Genomic DNA, 18,443 nt, shown 5'->3' on the forward strand with positions numbered 1-18,443 from the left:
TGTTGAAGCCACTGAAAACTGATCTTCATCAACAGCTGGCAGGGGAGGGGGGCGAAGAAACCCACTGCCCATCTTCCACCTGTTCAGAGGTGGCAAGGTGAGCCTTGGCTAGTCCTGGGGGCTCTTTCTGAGGTCTGCCACCATGTCTCCTCCATGCCTAGGTATACTGACTAACCCACCCCAATATTTTGCCAGTGAGAAAACCCATCTCATCTTCAGCCCCGTAAAGGAACATCGAAGCTCATTCTCAAAAAACCAGCCAGGGAAGTAAACCAGGGCTTAACAAGACTTGAGATCGATCCAACAGCCAATAGCAGAATTTCAGAAGACCTGGTGACACCCCAGAACTGGGGCACCCCTCCTTGGTCTGGAGGTGAGACTGGGAAGTTAAAAAAAAAAATGCACGGATGGGTTTTTGGAATTCACCCAGAGTTGAGCTTGACTCAAAAACAAGTTTTCACACCCATCTTTTCCAAAATGTTCTAATGCTCCATCAGAGGATGGGAAGAGGGATAACGCCAAATTTAGCTCGTTTTAATTCTTCAGTTCCAACCATCAGACGCGAATGAACTTCAGTGAGAATTTTCTACGTCTTTTTCTTGCGCGTTGGCGTGGCGCAAGAACCCACACAAAGAACAGCACCCCAGATTAACGGTGCGTGTCTGAACCCAGGCCAGCAAGAACCAGGCAAGAAAGATTAACAAACACGAAGAGATGGCTTTCATCTTTTTGCTAGTGTGCTTTTAAAAGCTTTTTAAAAAAGAAGGCAGCCGCTGAGGACTTGAATGCATTAAGTTCACGAGAATTAAAAAGAGCTGCTGGTTAAAAATTCATAAATATGGCGAGGTCTCTGTCTGCAGCTCATGACGACTTCAGATGCCTGGAAGTCTCTTTGAAAGTTTTATTGTTATGTGCATTACTGGACAGAGAAGACCAAGTACAATAAAATACCAACGGGCCGTTTTATTCTAATCAGATGGCTGGTCAATAAAAGAGTTTGAATGAAAACATATTCCTAAATATCATGGGATTGGAGATGTCCTGGAGGCCATCTGGAACCACCCCAGTAATTCTGCCTCCCAGCGTGGGAGAGCACCCATTCAGGTGGTCATGCCCCTTTCTCCTTGCCTCTTCATTTAATAAATTTCTTTCTAATCTAATGCATGGTTCAGGGGGTTTAGCAAAGCACGAGGTGGTAAGCTTCTTGCCTGCCTAAAGGAATTTTAAAAATAAAACCCCTGCATTTAGAAACCCGGTTTCTAAACAAAAACCCCTTACCCAACGCTTCCACACAGAACAGGCCGTTAGCATCCCTGATCTTTTTTTTTAACTTGTCTGAAAATATGCCCTGTTGGGATTAATTCTGCCTGTATTAAAAAGGAAAAAGTAACAAAAGAAAAATGAGAAGGCCAGGGCAAACTTGCCAGCAGAATGCCATCCCAATAAAACTCCATGCATACAGGCAGTCCTCACTTAATGACCATTTGTCTAGTGATGGTTGGGACATAACTGACTTACTACCAGTCTTCACACTTATGACCGTCACAGTGTCCCACGGTCACGTGATCGTCATTTTTGAACTTCCCGGCCAGCTTCTGGCAAGCAAGTCAATGGGGAACCACATGATTTGCTTAACAACCACATGGTTTGCTTAACACCTGTGGTGATTCACTTAACAACTGCCACAAAAGGCCATAAAATCCGGTTGGATTTGCTTAGCAACTGAAATTCTGGTCCCAGCTGTGGTTGTTAAGTGAGGACTACCTGTAAAACCCACCATGGCACCATTCAGCAGTGAATTTCATACCAGATACTATTTTCTGGTCCCAAATTTTTAATGCCCTGTTTTATTATGGGAAAAGCAGAAGGCATTCATAAAATACATACTGTGCAAGTAATCTGCCAGATCGCCACCATTGCAGTACTAAAGGGAGGGAGGAAAAAAAAGGAAAAAGAATTCATAAGCCAGCCAGATTATTAAACGTTTATGTTAATAAATAAAGCAAAAACTAGCACTCTGCAATTAGGGATGAAAACAGATGGCTCATTAATTGCCTTAATTACCCGGCAAGAATTTCAGGGATTTAGGAACGAAGGATATCCGTTTCGGGAAAGACAGTTTAAAATTAGGAGAGTTGCCTTGCAGCTACGGTGACCATCTCTTCTTGGAAAAAACTAAAGGACAAAGGGGCAAATCTGAAAGAGGTTCACAAGGATTAAAAAAATTTAACCTTGCTTTGCAAAGGAAAATTCAACAGCAAATCTGAGAAACCCTTTACAAAAAGGCACAGTCCCGTAAAAACACCTACTATAATCAAACTGTCTATGTAAATTTATTTTAAAAAGACCATTCAATTTCCATATTTTTCCCATGAATGTGAAAGACTGTGCCTTCAGTGGTACCATTGGTACGGTAGAAGTTAAATGAGCAAAATAAAGGACAAAAGTGAGTTTTGGAAGAATAAGTGAACTGAAGGGACAGATTTCCGAAATAAAGGACTGTCCTTTATCATAAAAGGACATATGGTCACTGCATAGTCTACCTTATAAGGTTGTTGGGGAAAAATAGGAAAGAGAAAGCAGCAGAATCATGGATGAGTGTCTTGAAAGAAGGGCAGAGTTAAAATACACCTTAGAGCAGTGTTTCTCAACCTTAGCAACTTGAGGATGTCTGGACTTCAACTCCCAGAATTCCCCAGTCAGCAGGGAATTCTGGGGGTTGAAGTCCAGACATCCTCAAGTTGCTAAGGTTGAGAAACACTGCCTTGGAGCATAACGCTTTGGGAAATAAAATAGAATTGCTCACCTCCATCACTAAATAAACGGAGTTTGCCATCTCCTAAAAAAACAAAACAAAACAAAACCAGCTATTATTGTTTTCACTGAGGCTTAGCCTCCAAATGACTTCAAACTGGGAAGGAAGAAATAAAATAAAGTGGCTATGTTTGAAGTCGAACATGCCTGGACTTGCTCATCGTGGGAGCAAAAACAGCCTTTTCAAATCCTCCTCCAAATGTGCAGGCAGGGAAACAGAGATGATTTCTCCAAATAGGCCCAGGGGAAGGACAAATTCACTGCCCCCTTTCTGAGCTGAAACTTTTTCTTTTGATAGAGCTTCAGGACACATTGCTTTAGGACTGTTTGCAGGAAAGACAGTGAATGATCGGGCCTCCGGTGGTCCCTTTGGTTAGCAATAAATGCAAAAACTTCACTCTGTATTTGTAAGAATTTCACTGAAATGGTCTTGCCCTTGGGGGGAAAAAGAGTTAAAATCCACGTTCCTTCCATCTAAAGGAATACCAAGTGGTAGGGAAAAAATGCAGAAGGATTTCTCTGCTTGCCACTGCTTTGATATGGCCAAGAATTCACCCAGCAGACAATACATTCTCTCCAAGTTCCTTCAAAGTTCTCAGCTCATACAAAGCCAACACCGATGAGAAGACAAGACTCTTGTGTTAAGCCTTCCCCAAGATATTTTCAGGACCTGCTTCTGACGAGAACAATTTGCAAATAAAAAAATGCAACCACATGGACCTGGTTCACACCGTGCACTATGTGGTGGTTCGATTACATCTGGATCGCCAAATAAACCATGATAGGCTGAGGCCACACAACACACTCAACGCACCAAACTGACATGTGGATGCTGTCATGACTGTCCACGTTGCTGTTAACTGCAAGGAACCCCATTGGGTTTCACTGGGCCTAATAAAAGCACTACTGAGGTATCACACTGGGTTTTCTTCCATAGATGATGGGCTATGACAAGCAGATGTTTGGGAGGATGTAAAGCAGAATTCAAAGGCAGCCATGAGAAAAACCAGGATGGACCCAACATATGCATAGAACTGCATTATGGAGACAGGCAGCCTTTCAGGGCTGGCATCCCATTTCGAATTTTGAGGATTATATTGTAAGCATATGGCAAATGGCTATTTTGGGATGGATTGGCCCTTCTCAAAATGGCTGCCCCAATGGGCTATTACGCAACATCTGTTCCCTCGAAAGCAAGCTGGTGAGGACACTTCCCACCACCTGCTCTATCTCCTTCCTTGAATGCTCTCCACCAATCAAGCTTCTTGCATTTCTTTTCTTCTAGACCAGTGTTTCTCAACCTTGGCAAGTTGAAGATGTGTGGACTTCAACTCCAAGAATTCTGGACGTTGAAGTCCACACAACCTAAACTTGCCAAGGTTGATAAACACTCCTCTAGACAGAGAGATACATTTAAAAAGAAGCACACCTGAAATCACAGTATTTTAAGTGGCAGCATGACAGCTCTCATTTTTAGTTAGTCAACTTCAGGGGGAAAAAAAGGCAAAGAGGGATTTGAGTTTGATGGATCCCAAAGGAAGTGTGCCAGGTGCTACAGTACTCATGGAAACCACCCATGGAAACCACTTGTCTAGACCGAATGAGCTTCTAATGATTTCAAGAGTCCTACCCGAGTCACATTTCTTCAAGCCAACTCTCCAACATCAAGACATTTGTGGTGGACCTCAAAAAAAAAAAAGCCACCAGATCTATCTAGCTGCCTAGAGCAATTACTGCTCAAGATGAGGAGACTATCAATCTCTTAAGTCCAGAATAGTCACACTTCTGAGTGCAAGAGGTCATTTAAAAATCCTTCCTGGTTATTCATGTTTTTGCTATGAATCTGCAGAAACCCAACACTCATAATGCTGCGTAATCAAGGAACCAAGTAAGTCAGCTCACTGGTCCTTCCACTTCGCTGTCATCAACCCTCTGCTTTACATGCAGTGTCATTGTTTACAAACCATTTGAGTGTTGTGCAATGCCATCCAAACAAACAATTTTATGCCTTCCCATGAGATACAGCCCAGCAGTGCATGAAGCCATGAACTGTTCAACTGCAACTGAATAAACCTTCGTTGTGGAGTCTCTTCGACTGAAACCTTAGTCTGCTGGGTCGACTATACAGTAGCTATCAAGTCTGCCCTGCCAAAATATGGACCTCCATTTGATGCTGACAAAGACTTAAGAGTTTCCCATATCTCCTTCCCATTCTCTAGGGTTCATCCAAAACACTGCCCCCCAGATTTCAGGTTCACACAATACGTTAAGCTCCAACCAAACCACATTTGAGGATACTGCAAGGTATGAACCCAGGCACTGACTGGCACAGACTACTCCTTGTAGTAGTTTTGCTGACAAAGCAGTTGCATTTCCACTACGGCCCTGACTGCGAGAAACAATAGCCCAACTTGTTTTTCCTACTAAAGGATTTACAGTTCCAGCCTGTCTATAATTGCAGCCATCCCGATTCCTAGCTGCTTGATCAGGAGCTATGGACAAGGAAACAGGAAGTTGCGTTTTTTTTAAATTAAAAAATGCAAGCAGACCGGAAGCAGTTTTGCCATTCCTAAAGGCCAGCCTTCGGCAATCAGGGAGTGAGCCGATGGAATAAATAAAAAATAACAGGGAAAATGCAAGTAGAGGCAGGGATCTATGCTAATGCTGCCCAGCCAGGCTCAACTCTTCAATCCTTGAAGAGGTTCGCTAGGTGACTTGGGGCCAGCTGCAATCTCTCATCTCAAAAGCAGATCTCCTGCATTTAAATTGTATGAAAAGAAAGCCACAGAAGTCTTAAACAGCTGACTTCACTCGGGAATACCTGATTCATGAAATTTAATGGGAATTAATTCTGAACTTTTAAAAAGCACCGAGATGTATTACAGACAGATCAGTCAATGCTAGTCTTTCCCATAATGTACTTTAACATATACACAGTCTCTATATGTACAAATAAAATTATACACACAAGCACATGCAGCATACACAGTTTTACAACTAGAGGCACACTTCATCAGGAAGAGTTCAATGCAATTAAACAGGGACACTGGCAAAGTTCCCAGTGTCCAAATTTCCCTCTAAAAAGGATCAGCTAACAAGTGATGAAGCAGACATCTTCCAGAGAGGGAGGACAAAAAATTCAATTTGAAGATTGGATTCAAAGGTGGCTTGGCCAACTCTTCAAATCCACTCTGCCTTCCGGAGTGAACAGTTGAATGGGAAGGTCAAAGCTGATCTGTCAATTGGAATAATCAAATTGGAGGAAGGTTCTAAAGAAAATCGATCAAGCACAGCAGGATCTTCCTAGGCCGCACACAGGCTTCCTGGCTAATAAACTGGGCTTAGCAATTATGAGAAAGTTTTTTTTTCCCAAGCCAACAACTGGTCTAATGTCTGATTTCCTGATGTAACCTAGTTGGGCCATGAAATGTCTGCAAGGAAACCGCCAAGCTCAGAGAACACCAAGGGCTCCATGATTCAACCCTGAGCGACCGAGGTTCTCTTCTTTTGCAAAGCAAGCATGTTTCTTGAAGTCATCAAAGAGACTTTGCTAATTGGGTTTGCAGAGGCTTTACACACACGGTGTCCCAGCACAATCTAAGAGTGACATTTCATGTCTGGCCAACCAGCAGCTTGTTAGTGCACCAGTGACCTAATTCTGCCTGTGTTTCATCTCAGGACTAAGCCTACAGGAGCCACGCTAAACCTCCTCCCAGCTGGGAAGCTGCCATTGTGTTTTGCTCACAATCTTTGCCCAAGTAAACACAGTGCTTGTGAAAAATCTGCAAAGAAAAAAGACCTGAAACTAACTTCCTTCCTTCCTTCCTCCCTTCTTTCTCATAAATGGTTCTATTAAAAAAAAAGGCCAAGCTTCACTAAAAATACTCCCTCCCAAAGTCACTTTGCACAGTTAGGAAGAAGACGGTCAAAAATAAGCTTGTAAGAGAGGCAAAGAAAAAGAATGGTATTTTTAGAACGGTGCTTGAGTGACCTCGGTTGCTGAGAAAGGCAGATGGGACGTGCCAAGAAAACTTCACAAAACCTGCATTAGTCAACGGTCTAATTATGTGTCAAAGGTACCATATGCACTGAGCTGAAAGGAATTCAACAGCCTACATTTTGGAATTTTAGAAATCTCTTCCCTAGCATATCAAATTCGCTCTGGTTGTATACTGATTTGGACTGAATTGAGATGGTGAGAAAAGACTGGGTTCTTCTCAGCTAAGTCAGTGTTTCTCAACCTGGCAGCTTTGAGATGGGCAGACTTCAACTCCCAGAATCCCCTAGCCAGCTATGCTGGCTGGGGAACTCTGGGAGTTGGAAGTCCACCCATCTCAAAGTTGCCAGGTTGAGAAACACTGACCCAAGTTACATGTGATTGAATCAAATGCAACAGGCTATACTCACATAACATCATTACACATTGAGCACAGTTTACAACCATAAACCATGGTTAAGTCACACAATACAAAGTACAATGGGTCCTAAGCCCAAGCCAAGGGTGAAACGTGGCGTGTGGTTTGTGTAAATGTCAAAGCAGCTTAAGGTGATGCGAATCTGCATCTCTATCAACAGCACAGCCCTTTAGGCAAGACCAGTTCTCCATTCCGGCTTGCTGACTTGCTTTCTTATTTTTGAAAGCTTCAGGCCTGAAACTTTATCCAGAGAACGATGCACCCTTCACCACCCAAGCCCAGCTTTTGTGGGAGGGGTCTGCCAGATCCTTTTTCACTCCAGCCAAAATGCCACTTGGGAAGAAAGGGGTATTTTCAAGACGGAACCTGTGTGAATCATGTCATCACCTTGCTATTCAAGAAACACCACTCCAGGCTAGGGTTCAATTACTCTTGAGAAATAGCAGCGAAGTCACCCTCGGAGTCCTATGGTTAATGGCCGTTGCCAATTTTGTGGCTCGTGTCACTCCGGTGCACACTCAGGTGCCGCGCATGGAAGACGGAGCAAAGGAATGACAGTTGAGTCAGCAAGACGTCACTATTTTTTTAAAACAACAAAAGGGCCCCACCTGCCAAAAGCATGACCTCGTGCCACCCTCATGGGGCAATTCTGATTTTAAGCAGCTGCGGCTGCCAGAGGCAACTTCTGGCATCTAAAGAGCTCACCAACCTTCAAGGAAGGACTCCAAGGAAACTCAGATTGTGCAGTCCTGGGGTGGAGACCACCTTTTTTGACTGCAGCAGAAAGTCACTGAAAGTTGGGGTCTTATGCTGCTCAGGGTCTAGTTTTTATTTCAGTAAGAAGCACACAAACCTGTTACGCTAACCATGTTACCGGCTCAAGACTGGGATATTTATTGCTTGCAAATTACACCACAATTTACAGCCAATTTCAGACAGTAAATATTAATCTGCAAATAAGCAAATCCCATTATGGCTGATTATCTCCAGATCCCTAGCTACATCATAGTTTCCTTGGTTTGGCTCAGTGCCCAGAGCAAAACCAACTGCGCTTGTAACCATGGCTTATAGCTTAATGCAAAGGGCCACCAGCTCTTTGGACCTTAACTGAAATCACCATCATATATCTGGGCATGTGTTGGTTTGCTCCAAACTAATGTAGCTGCTTTTATGTCTCCTTCCGTTCAACCCCAAAGAAATTCATGGCTGCAGCACAAACCTTTTAGAACAAGCTTCAAGAATAGGTTCTAAAAATACTTGATACATCAGAGACCATCTCCCTGGGATTCTGTGCAATGAAGGCCCCATTAGTGCTTTTCAATAATACATAAGCAAAGTCCTAACTGGGTCAGGGTCATCCTTTCTCAAAGCTTCTGGAGATGCCCTTATAGTTTCATTGGGGGGGGGGGAAGGGGGGGGGAGGGAGCCACCTTCAGCATGGTTTGCAAGGAAAGCCAGTAGCCACATTCACAGAACAGACTGAGAAATGTAAACTCAGCCAGACAACGCCCACTGTGGTTTGATAGCTACAGGCAAGCCCAGTTCCAGAATCCCAGTTCTGCCCAAGTTCCTTTGAAATCTCATCTTGTTATCTGATTCAGCAACCACTCAATCTTTGGCCACCGAAAAATCTTCATGGGTGGCAAGCACGGGATTAGCTCACACCATCCTGGTTTCAACACTACCTGGATTTTGTAACTGCTGAGGAAGAGCTCACTCAATACTTACTTAAAAAAAAAAAAAAATCAAATGCAGCTTCCTTTCTTCACTCCAAAATCAGTTCTTGCTAAGTCCATGGCTTTTTAAAGACTTTTTTTTAAGGCATTCCTTCCCACACTAAAACAATCATCCTTTAGAAATGTAAAGGTGGCTTTTTCCAGAGAAGCATTTGCAGAAATGTCAGGAGATCTCTGGGGCAAGGCCCCATTTTCTTCAGAGGGTTGCAATGCAAGCAAAGGGACATCTTCAGAAGGAAAACCAACCTGATGGGAAATTGGGCAAGTCAAGAGAAATTCATCTGGCCCTCTGCTCAAAAGATCTGATGGGAAGGTCTTCTCTGCTCCAGATCAAAGTTTCTCAACCTTGGCCACCTGAAGATGGGTGGACTTCAACTCCCAGAATTCCCCAGACAGCATGAATTCTGGGAGTTTAAGTCCACCCATCTTCAGGTGCCCAAGGTTGAGAAACACTGCTCCAGGTTGTAGACCAAAATCTCACAGGCTGACTGCTTTTTTCTCATTAGCAGAAAGTTGCTTGAAGATACATTGCAGCAAGGAGAATGTAGAAGGTGGACTTAATCTTCAACTTAGCAAAGATCTATACTCCGCTCTGCATTCTGGTGAAAAGCAGATGGTTGTGCTAAAATAAGTTCTTTCCTTCTCCCATTCAAGAAACACTAAAGGTCTCTAACATTGAGAAGGAACATTCCACCTTTAGGATTAGAATTTTATTTGCTTTTTAAAGGCATACAGCTGAGTCCCTCTATCAGGCAGGCAATTTCTGTTCATTGTGATTGCATGCACAAAACCCCCAATTGACTGCATTTGTACAACTCTCTTGTTTGGGGGGCCCATGTGAGTTCACAGGTTACCCTAAAGGATGCCCTGCTTAAGCCAAAGTTTGCCCACACGTTGTACTTACACATAAGCCACAGTTGACAAACCACAATAGCAGGATTCAGAAACCGCACCAAGCCAGATCAGCCAGGTGATGCTGTGGCCGATGTGTGAACGTGGCTACGTGCCCACAATCTCCTTATCTAGGTCAACAGCTGCATCCGCACAACCCTTTCCCTTGGCTGCAGAGCTGTACGCATCACTGTGCCCAGCTCTAGCAAAAAAACCGAACTAAAGAACCCCCATTACGGCTTTGCAGGGACCCTGCCAAAAGGATCCAGACTAAGATACACAGTTCAAAAGAGTTCTGCTTTATAGTGGTCCCCAAAATACTTCACCTGAGTGTTTCCTGGAAGTCCAAATCCCTGGATTCTTTGCAACGGGTTATGATTAAACTGACTGATGGTTTGCAGTGCTCTGGCAAATCCTCTGGGTTTGGAAAGCCCTCAAGGAGCTAGTCCTCATGAGGAGTGCAAGAGTACAGAGCTTAAGCCACCTACAAAGCCAGGCCTGGTTCAGCTATCAGATTGTTCTTTTCCAGCTGCAATGATAAAAATCTACTTAATCCTCCTTAGGTTTTTTCTTCCTCCTTCCCCTTCTTTTTCCTTTTGTGCCACATCTTTTCTTTTAAACTGTGAATCTGAAGGCAACACAATCTCCAAATCTGTTCTGGGAACCACTGAGTTACAGACTGGGAGAACAACCTCTTTAAATAAACACATATCAAATGACAGAAAACACAACCAACGTCCAAATTCCAGAGTCCCTGTTTTCCAATGCAAACTGGACAGACAGCTGTGTTTTCTCATGCATGCTGCAACACCAAACTGAACACACACAGACCGGCAACTTTATACAACCTTCGTGCCGTGTCTTTTATGCTGTGCTATTTAATTCCAGGGTCCCAAGAAGAGAGGCTTTATCATGCATGCTCCATTTCCAAGTCGGGGGAGGGGGGGAGGACCTCAAAAGCCTGTTAAGGCTAATATAAAGCTCATGAACCACGCAAAACTGATTATTTCCCTCGGTCCAGTTTGAAGGAAGGAGAATTTACGGAGGGAGGGGGCCAGGGGGCGAGGAAAGAGTTCGTGCCCACAGACAACCTGACAAGAAAAGCCCACCAGTGCACCAAAGACTACAGTTCCCAGCACACATTGCCCGCACTGCAGCAGCCAAAGGTTCAAGGGGAATCAAGTTGCAGATGACGCAGAACCGGCCCTCCGCCAATCGGAGTGTGCCAAAGGAATGTCAACAAACAAGGCGGCCTGGAGACCACATGACGGCCAGACGAGAGAACAAACCTCAGATGCACAATTGCAAGAACCCAGGAGCCTGTCGGTGCACACATCACGCACGCAGGCGCCACCTGTGTGGAAGCCGAAGCAATCAAAGGCGGCTAATCCCAAACAAAGAAAAAGTTAGGATGCAAACTGGCACACGGTGATCTGCTTCCAAACAGGATTCAGAAGACAGTCTTCAACAAACCAGGGCATGGGCACACACACACACACACACACACCTATGCACAGCCTTGCAAACATAGAATTGTGCAGAAGCCAACCAAGCACGTTGGCCAATTTCATTGGGAAACTGACCAAGTCTTTTGCATATTTCCTGAAGAGGGTGGGTACCAGGGCAGAGATATAAACAAACACGCCAAAGTTATTTCAACACAGAGAGATAAACAGCCCAGCCATCCCAAAGGCAGATCCACACCAGTCCCTTTTCTGCAACCAAACAAGAGCCATCGTTCGATTTGACAGAAAGGTCCAAGAGATTAAAAAAACCAAGCAGCTACCAAACAGGAAATGCCCTTCTTGTTAAGGCCTCTCCCATGCACTTTATAATTTTTCTTCTTTTTAAAAACAAGAAGAAGAAGAAGTAACTGAATTCAGTGCCCCAATCATCCCCCAAGGAGAAAATAAACAGGTGAAGCCTGCACAAGGAGTGAGCCAGGTAGGGATTTAGCTAGACAAGGGCCACCAAAATGCTGGCAGGGCAGATCCCAAAATTACAGCAGTGTCCTCATAAGCCAACAATTTTCTTTTTTAAATATCCTGCAGTTCTCTTAGGGTTACATGGTCCTAAGATCACCAGCCCCATGGGTTACAGGTAAATCTAGCCGGTGTTTTCATCAAGTCCTCCTGCTTCCCACCCCCTGTAAAAACTAATTAAACAACATCCTCTTGGCCCATTGAATTGGCACAGCGACCCTTTGCACCCTTTCCCTCCCTCTCCCCATGAAATATTTGGACATGAATTCAGAGCAATACCTGGAAGTCATACAAAGCGACAATGTTATCATGTTTCAGTTCCTAGAAGGAGAAAGAGAGGGTCAAATGTTATTTATCAAAACCATACACAGCTCATAAATGCAGGCAATAAGAGTCACCCTCAAACGGCAACTTCATGTTTTCCTCCAGATTACCTTTAGTATCTTGATTTCTTTCCCCAAGAGGGTCTGGGATTTTGCCAAGTTTTTCTTGTTAATGCATTTTATGGCCACCTCTACATCAGGTTTCTGAAAGTTAAAATATCAAGGTAGACTGTGAATAGGGGCCCCTGCCTTTTCCATAACACAGCCCAACAGACCCACATTGTGCCAGGCCCTTGTTTAATCGGGGTTTCTTGACCCACTCACAAGCACCTATGCCAAAAACCATGTTTATAAACTACAGTATCTGACTTTGCACCGTGAACTGAGACAAATCCAGACAAGCTGCGCTGACACTTAGTATGAAGTACAAAAGTCAGTCTTGAAAATGTTGGTTATTCCGTTTTCTAGTCTTTAGCTCTCTTCTGATCTAATTTCTTCCCCCTTCAACACTTGCTCCAGAAAGAAACAATTTCAAAACTAAACAAGGCCTCGTTTCCAGCCACAACCTTCACCGAAGCCCTAAAACTCTGCTTACCCTTCAAATCCCCAAATAGATAATTGCTCATTAACTTTATTACAAGCTATGAAGGATACATTGCACACTCTGAAGACAAGGTAGCCAGTTTTCAGCAAGAATGGCTCAGCCCTGCTACAGAAGCAATTTTAATTTTACAAACTCCAATTGCCAAGATCCTACCTACTTTAAAAAAAAAAAATCCTGCCTTTGCTTTTCATCTTCCCTCCTCCAAGGATATTATAGGACTTTTGGGAAGCTCCCTATATACTTATTAGTATATAGCAGGGTTTCCCAACCAGGGTTCCTTGAGAGGTCACAAGGGGTTCTCTGGGAGATCACGATTTAATTAAAACAACTATTTCAAATCTGGGCAACTTCACATGAAAGAGGTAAGATTCATTCTTTATTTTTAGTTTAAGAACACTGTGAATGCATAGACACAGGCCTACCCATGAAACGAATATAATAATTTTGCAACTTCTGGCCTATCTTTGAGCCTGAATGGGCAGGGGTTCCCCCAGGCCTGAAAAATATCTCAAGGGGTCCTCCAGGGTCAAAATGGGTTGAGAATGGCTGGTATAGAGGGAGAAAATACAGCCTTATCCTGCTACCAGCAGAAAGCACTCCAGGGTGTTCCCCTGCATGGAAGTTTTAGTTGCCCATAGCGACCACGCTATTAAACACAAGTCTGAAATATATTTATAGATCCTCCAGGACAACAGAGTTTTTGCCTGCTTGTGGCTGCTTTAGATAGGCAGTGTTATCAAGCCACTGAGATAAGGCCTGTTTTCCTCTGCTGAAGCAGATTCTCAGTTTCTTTCCCCGTATCACGGTCAATTGCATCAGCCTAGAGGTTCAATCTGCCCCTTTTCCAAAGTTACTTAACAAAATAATTGCTGCTTTTAAGAGATCTTTTTGACATTCCAGAGGCACGCTGTTACTTGCATCAGGCCTCCTTGTGGAATGGTCTGAAATGTGGGAGATTCCTGAAAGCTTCTCAGGAGGGGTTGGGAGAAGGGGGGGGGGCATCTAAAGTCCCAACACACATTCAGGAGTGATACCTTTGAAAAAACGATCCAGGAACTCCTTTTTCACTGCCATACCCAACAGTGGCATTGAAACGGAGGGAATCCGAAATGCCCAGGCCTCTCTCAACCCAAAGGTCACCTAAAATCCCTTTTTGAAAAGGTGGGGGCTGGAAAATAAAAAATCCCCTTTACCTCTCGGTGCCTGCCTTTGAACACCACAGCAAAAGCCCCATGCCCGATCAGATCTTTCCTGCTGAACTCAAATTTTCCAACCACTTCCATGTCGTTTTCTGAATGTGTAGGACCAAAACAAAAAACAAAAACACCAAGTTGGAAAGATGATTGGAGGAGGGGTTGGGGGGGCAGGGAAAAGAAGGAAAGCCAAGGCTTTCAATGGCCGAAGTTCTCTTTCAAAGAAGTGGAAAATAATAGGGAAAAGATGGGAGCCGGTTTTCAAAGCCGCGCATCCCCCTCCCCGGGGATCAATCCCGAGGAACTAGAAACTTGAAAAAGTAAAGCTTTTCTCCTGTCCTCCGAGCTGGGGAGGGGAGGCGGTTTAATTCCCACACGGCCCCTGCTCTCTGCGGAAAAGAGATCGGGGTCTCCGGTGGGGTCTATCCACCCCCATTTGCGCCTGCTCGGCCAGGAAAGGAAGCGGTGGGGGACGGGGGGTTGGTATAAAAACAATTCAAAGCCCCAACTCTCCGCTCGGAGCCGGGCAGGCCAGCCCAGCCCAGCCCGGCCGCGCGACCAGCTCGCTCCCCACCTTAAACGCCCCCAGGCGGACGCGGGGCGCTCATCGCCCCCGAGAGCCGCTCCGATCCGTCGCCGAGGCCGCCTTCGCCATCCAAAGGAGAGGAAAAAAGGCCACCGGGTGAACAAAACGGATTTGGAAAAAGGAGCGGGGGTGGGACGTCCCCCTCCCCCTCCCACCTTGAGAGCCGGGCCACCTTGAACGATGCCGGGCAAGGCTCGCCAACCCCGCGGACCGGCTGCGCCCCCGTCGGTCGCGCCACCGCTGTCCAGATGCGCCCCGGGCGGCGGATGCGAAGCCCGGGTGGGCGCCGCCCGGGGGAGCGGGCAGAGGGGCGTCCGCCCCCCAAGCGACGGCGCCGCGGGCGGGGAGGGCGAAGGCGAGCGGGGCAGGCGACTCCGCGGCCGCCGCTCCGGCGCGCTCCGCTTTACTGGGCTGGAGTCGGTCGCAAGGGGAGCGCAGGCGCCGAGCCCGGGGCCGCCCGCCTGCCAGCCAGCCAGCCAGCCAGCCAGTCACCAGGTCCAGCCTCCGAGAAGCAGCCGGGGAGGCGGCGAGGGCGGCCTTTTAAAGGCGCAGCCGCCCGGGTGAGTCAGGCGCCCGCTAGCCGAGAGGGAGAGGAGGGGGGCCGTGATCGGGAGGGAGGGACGCGCGCCCCCGCCGGGGAGACTCCTCTTAAGGGGACAGAGCGCGCGGCCTGGGAGACAGGGCGGAGGGGATGGGGGGTGGGGTTCAAGCCGATGGCCGACGGAACTCCCCGCCACCTGAACTTGCCCATTCCGCCCGCCCTCCCTCCGCCCCTCCCTCTCGGTGTGCGTTGATTGTTGCTGGATAGCTCCGTTGCAAAGACGGGAAAATGTTTCTAGCTGTGGGGGAAGGGAGAAGAAGAGGAGGAGGAAGAGAAGAGAAAGGAGAAGAAGACACTCAGCCTAACCGTAGTATCGTCCTAACAGCCCTAACTGCTTCTAACACCAAAGCCTTCAGCTTCATCCCAACTCCTTGCAAAGCCTGACAAAAGTTTCTAGCTATAGGGGAAGGAAGGAAGGAAGGAAGGAAGGAAGGAAGGAAGGAAGGAAGGAAGGAAGGAAGGAAAGGGGGAGGGGAGGAGGAGAAGGAGAAGGAGAAGGGGGGAAGGAAGGAAGGAAGGGGAAGGGAAGGGAAGGGAAGGGAAGGAAGGAAGGAAGGAAGGAAAGGGGGAGGGGAGGAGGAGAAGGAGAAGGAGAAGGGGGGAAGGAAGGAAGGAAGGGGAAGGGAAGGGAAGGGAGGAAGGAAGGAAGGAAAGGGGGAGGGGAGGAGAAGGAGAAGGGGGGAAGGAAGGAAGGGGAAGGGAAGGGAAGGGAAGAAGGAAGGAAGGAAGGAAAGGGGGAGGGGAGGAGAAGGAGAAGGGGGGAAGGAAGGAAGGAAGGGGAAGGGAAGGGAGGAAGGAAGGAAGGAAGGAAAGGGGGAGGGGAGGAGGAGACGTTTGATCTAATCATAGTGTCATCCTAAGAGCCATACCTGCTTATCACGCCAGAACACCATCTTCATCCCAACTCTCGGCATCCGTGGCCTGTTCTCAGGAAGACGATGTTGTGGTCCTTTTTAAAATGTTATTCGCATTTTCACTGCTCTTATTCCTATTATGACCCCTCTGCCTGCTCCATTATTAGGACTGCCACTACAGTTCAGCCTGTTGCAGGACCTGCTCTGATTATTTCCCCAAACACCGACGATGAGGACTTTACCCCAATAAATGCGACTGGTCACATTCTAATATGAAATCCGGATTGGTTTCCACGTGTCCCGAAGGTAGCGACCCTCCCTCCAGTCAGCTTTGATGCACGAAAGTGCTTCCGGGTTGCCTTTTTCAACTTCCCAGTCTAGCCTACAGAGCTGGCATTTCCTAGTGGCCTCCCATCCCAGCTAGGCGCAACTCTGTCTAGCCCCCTGCTGAGGCCTACTTCAGAAGAGATAGGTTCTTGCAAGCACACACAACCCAAACCAACTGGTTCTTGGAAAAAAGCAATGGGTGCAAATATCAGCTGGGGAGGGGTGTCGGATGGAAAGCATGCAGGCTGCTTTCATGGGGGGGGGCAGTTCATTCTCAGTCCCTTTGCAGGCTGCCAGATGTTTTATTTCTGTTGCCAGCTGCAGATCCCAAGGAAGCAATAAAATGCATTTCAGCCTTTCAAGGTAGTCCAGACACAAGCTCTATCTTTATTGCAAGGTTACATTAACAGAATCTTGCAAGACGGAAAGTCTTTCTTCCCTCCTTTCTTTTTACTCTCCAGAAAACTAGGGAGGGTCCCTTCTGAAATGCTTCCCAAGCCCCTTTTCCTTCTGAGGGCTGAGATACCTTTTGCCCGACTCTTCCTCCTGTCTCCCAAGGTCATTCCCACAGACCATTCATTACAATACGGGAGATGTCAGGATCTACCATTATCTTCCCTTCTCTCCACTTCCCTGTTTCCAACCTCAACTTCTTATTCTGGATGATTTCCATTCTCAAAGGACCCAGAACATGCTAAACCAGAGATAATGTTCGTACTGGTTGGGTATGGCACAGATTTATGGTGGAGGTAGCATTTAAGAGCATCCCTGCACATATTAAGTTCCCCCACTGTGCCACGCAATGGTTAGTTTAAACACAGTTTGTTGGCACGGAGCCTGCAAGATGTGGGCAGAAAAGTCAACACGACAGTCATGGTGGTGTGATTGAAGCTCTGCCTGTCTTTTTTACAGACGTCACACATCAGAATGGGTGGGATTTTGCTAGCACCATCACAGCCACAGGTTTTGGACCCCACCCTGTGGACGTCCCTGGTTTGTTGACTGAGCTGTCATAGGATTCAGCTCTCAGGCTCAGCCGTATATCATGGTTTACAAATGGCAGCAGCTGAGGGGAAATTAAAGAAAGCCGCTGTTCGGATGAACTTGTGCACACACATATGGGGGGCATTCAGGTGCAGGAATCTGGATTAAAGCAATCCTGACACCCCCAATGAAGGAAAGCCTACTAACTTATCTGGGTCATTGGTGCCAATATCAGAAAGCTCTTGTAGGAATTTTGTCCCCCAAATATTCTTTCTTCCTATGACTTAAATCCATTATTCTGTGCCCCACACTCCTGATCAATAGAAAACAGGGTCTTTCCATTTACTGTAGCATTTGGAGAAGCTGCTGTTTTCAGCTCCTTTTTCAAGAGTAACATACTCCATTTTCAATTTCTCCTTGTACGTTTTCATTTCCATGGTCTGCTGGTTCTTACAAATGGGGTCTGGATCTGGACCTAATGTGTGAAGTGGGGGCTGAGCACCACAGAAGAGATGGAATTATTCATTGCTGCTGCTTTTCAGGTCAATTTAACTACTGGGCTCCATTGGTGTCTTGTATTTTGGCTGCATTATTTATTTGTTTTGGTGGTGGTGGTGATTTTATACTATTTACAATTTTGTAACATTTTAGTAATGTTTACCATGGACGTTTAAATTGCTGTATGTTTTATTGCACTGTTGTAAACCCATGTATTTTTTTATCCTGGCATGAAGGAAGGAAGGAAGGAAGGAAGGAAGGGGGAGAAAGAAAGAAAGAAAGAAAGAGAGAGAGAGAGAAAGAGGGAGGGGAGGAAGGAAGGAAGGAAGGAAGGAAGGAAGGAAGGAAGGAAGGAAGGAAGGAAGGAAGGAAGAGAGAGAGAGTGAGAGAAAGGAAGGAAGGAAGGAGGGGGGAGCGGAGAAAGAAAGAGAGAAAGAGAGAAGGAAGGAAGGAAGGAAGGAAGGAAGGAAGGAAGGAAGGAGAAGAGAGAGAGAGAGTGAGAGGAAGGAAGGAAGGAAGGAAGGAAGGAAGGAAGGAAGGAAGGAAGGAAGGAAGGAAGGAAGGAAGGAAGGATTTCCACGATTTGAAAATGGCTGATGGACCCTAAACATGTATTCACTTTTCTAACAGCCAAA

At 46.1% G+C, this 18,443-nt stretch overlaps 1 protein-coding gene across 2 annotated transcripts in view; it reads right to left on the reverse strand.

Annotated features, from left to right (window-relative positions):
* ULK1 (unc-51 like autophagy activating kinase 1) overlaps positions 1-14,663 on the reverse strand; it is a 63,181-nt gene extending 48,518 nt beyond the window's left edge. For both annotated transcript variants that reach the window (XM_063315895.1, XM_063315894.1), the window contains exons 1-6: positions 14,533-14,663; positions 13,959-14,056; positions 12,273-12,365; positions 12,118-12,159; positions 2,807-2,839; positions 1,888-1,924 (exon numbers count right to left, since the gene is read on the reverse strand). In XM_063315895.1, the coding sequence (XP_063171965.1) occupies positions 1,888-1,924; positions 2,807-2,839; positions 12,118-12,159; positions 12,273-12,365; positions 13,959-14,048 (295 nt within the window). In that variant the 5' untranslated portion in view covers positions 14,049-14,056; positions 14,533-14,663. The remainder of the gene's footprint in view (positions 1-1,887; positions 1,925-2,806; positions 2,840-12,117; positions 12,160-12,272; positions 12,366-13,958; positions 14,057-14,532) is intronic.
* Between the last annotated feature and the right edge of the window lie 3,780 nt (positions 14,664-18,443).

The sequence above is a fragment of the Candoia aspera genome, chromosome 15, assembly GCF_035149785.1.
Source record: "Candoia aspera isolate rCanAsp1 chromosome 15, rCanAsp1.hap2, whole genome shotgun sequence".
Taxonomy (NCBI): domain Eukaryota; kingdom Metazoa; phylum Chordata; class Lepidosauria; order Squamata; family Boidae; genus Candoia; species Candoia aspera.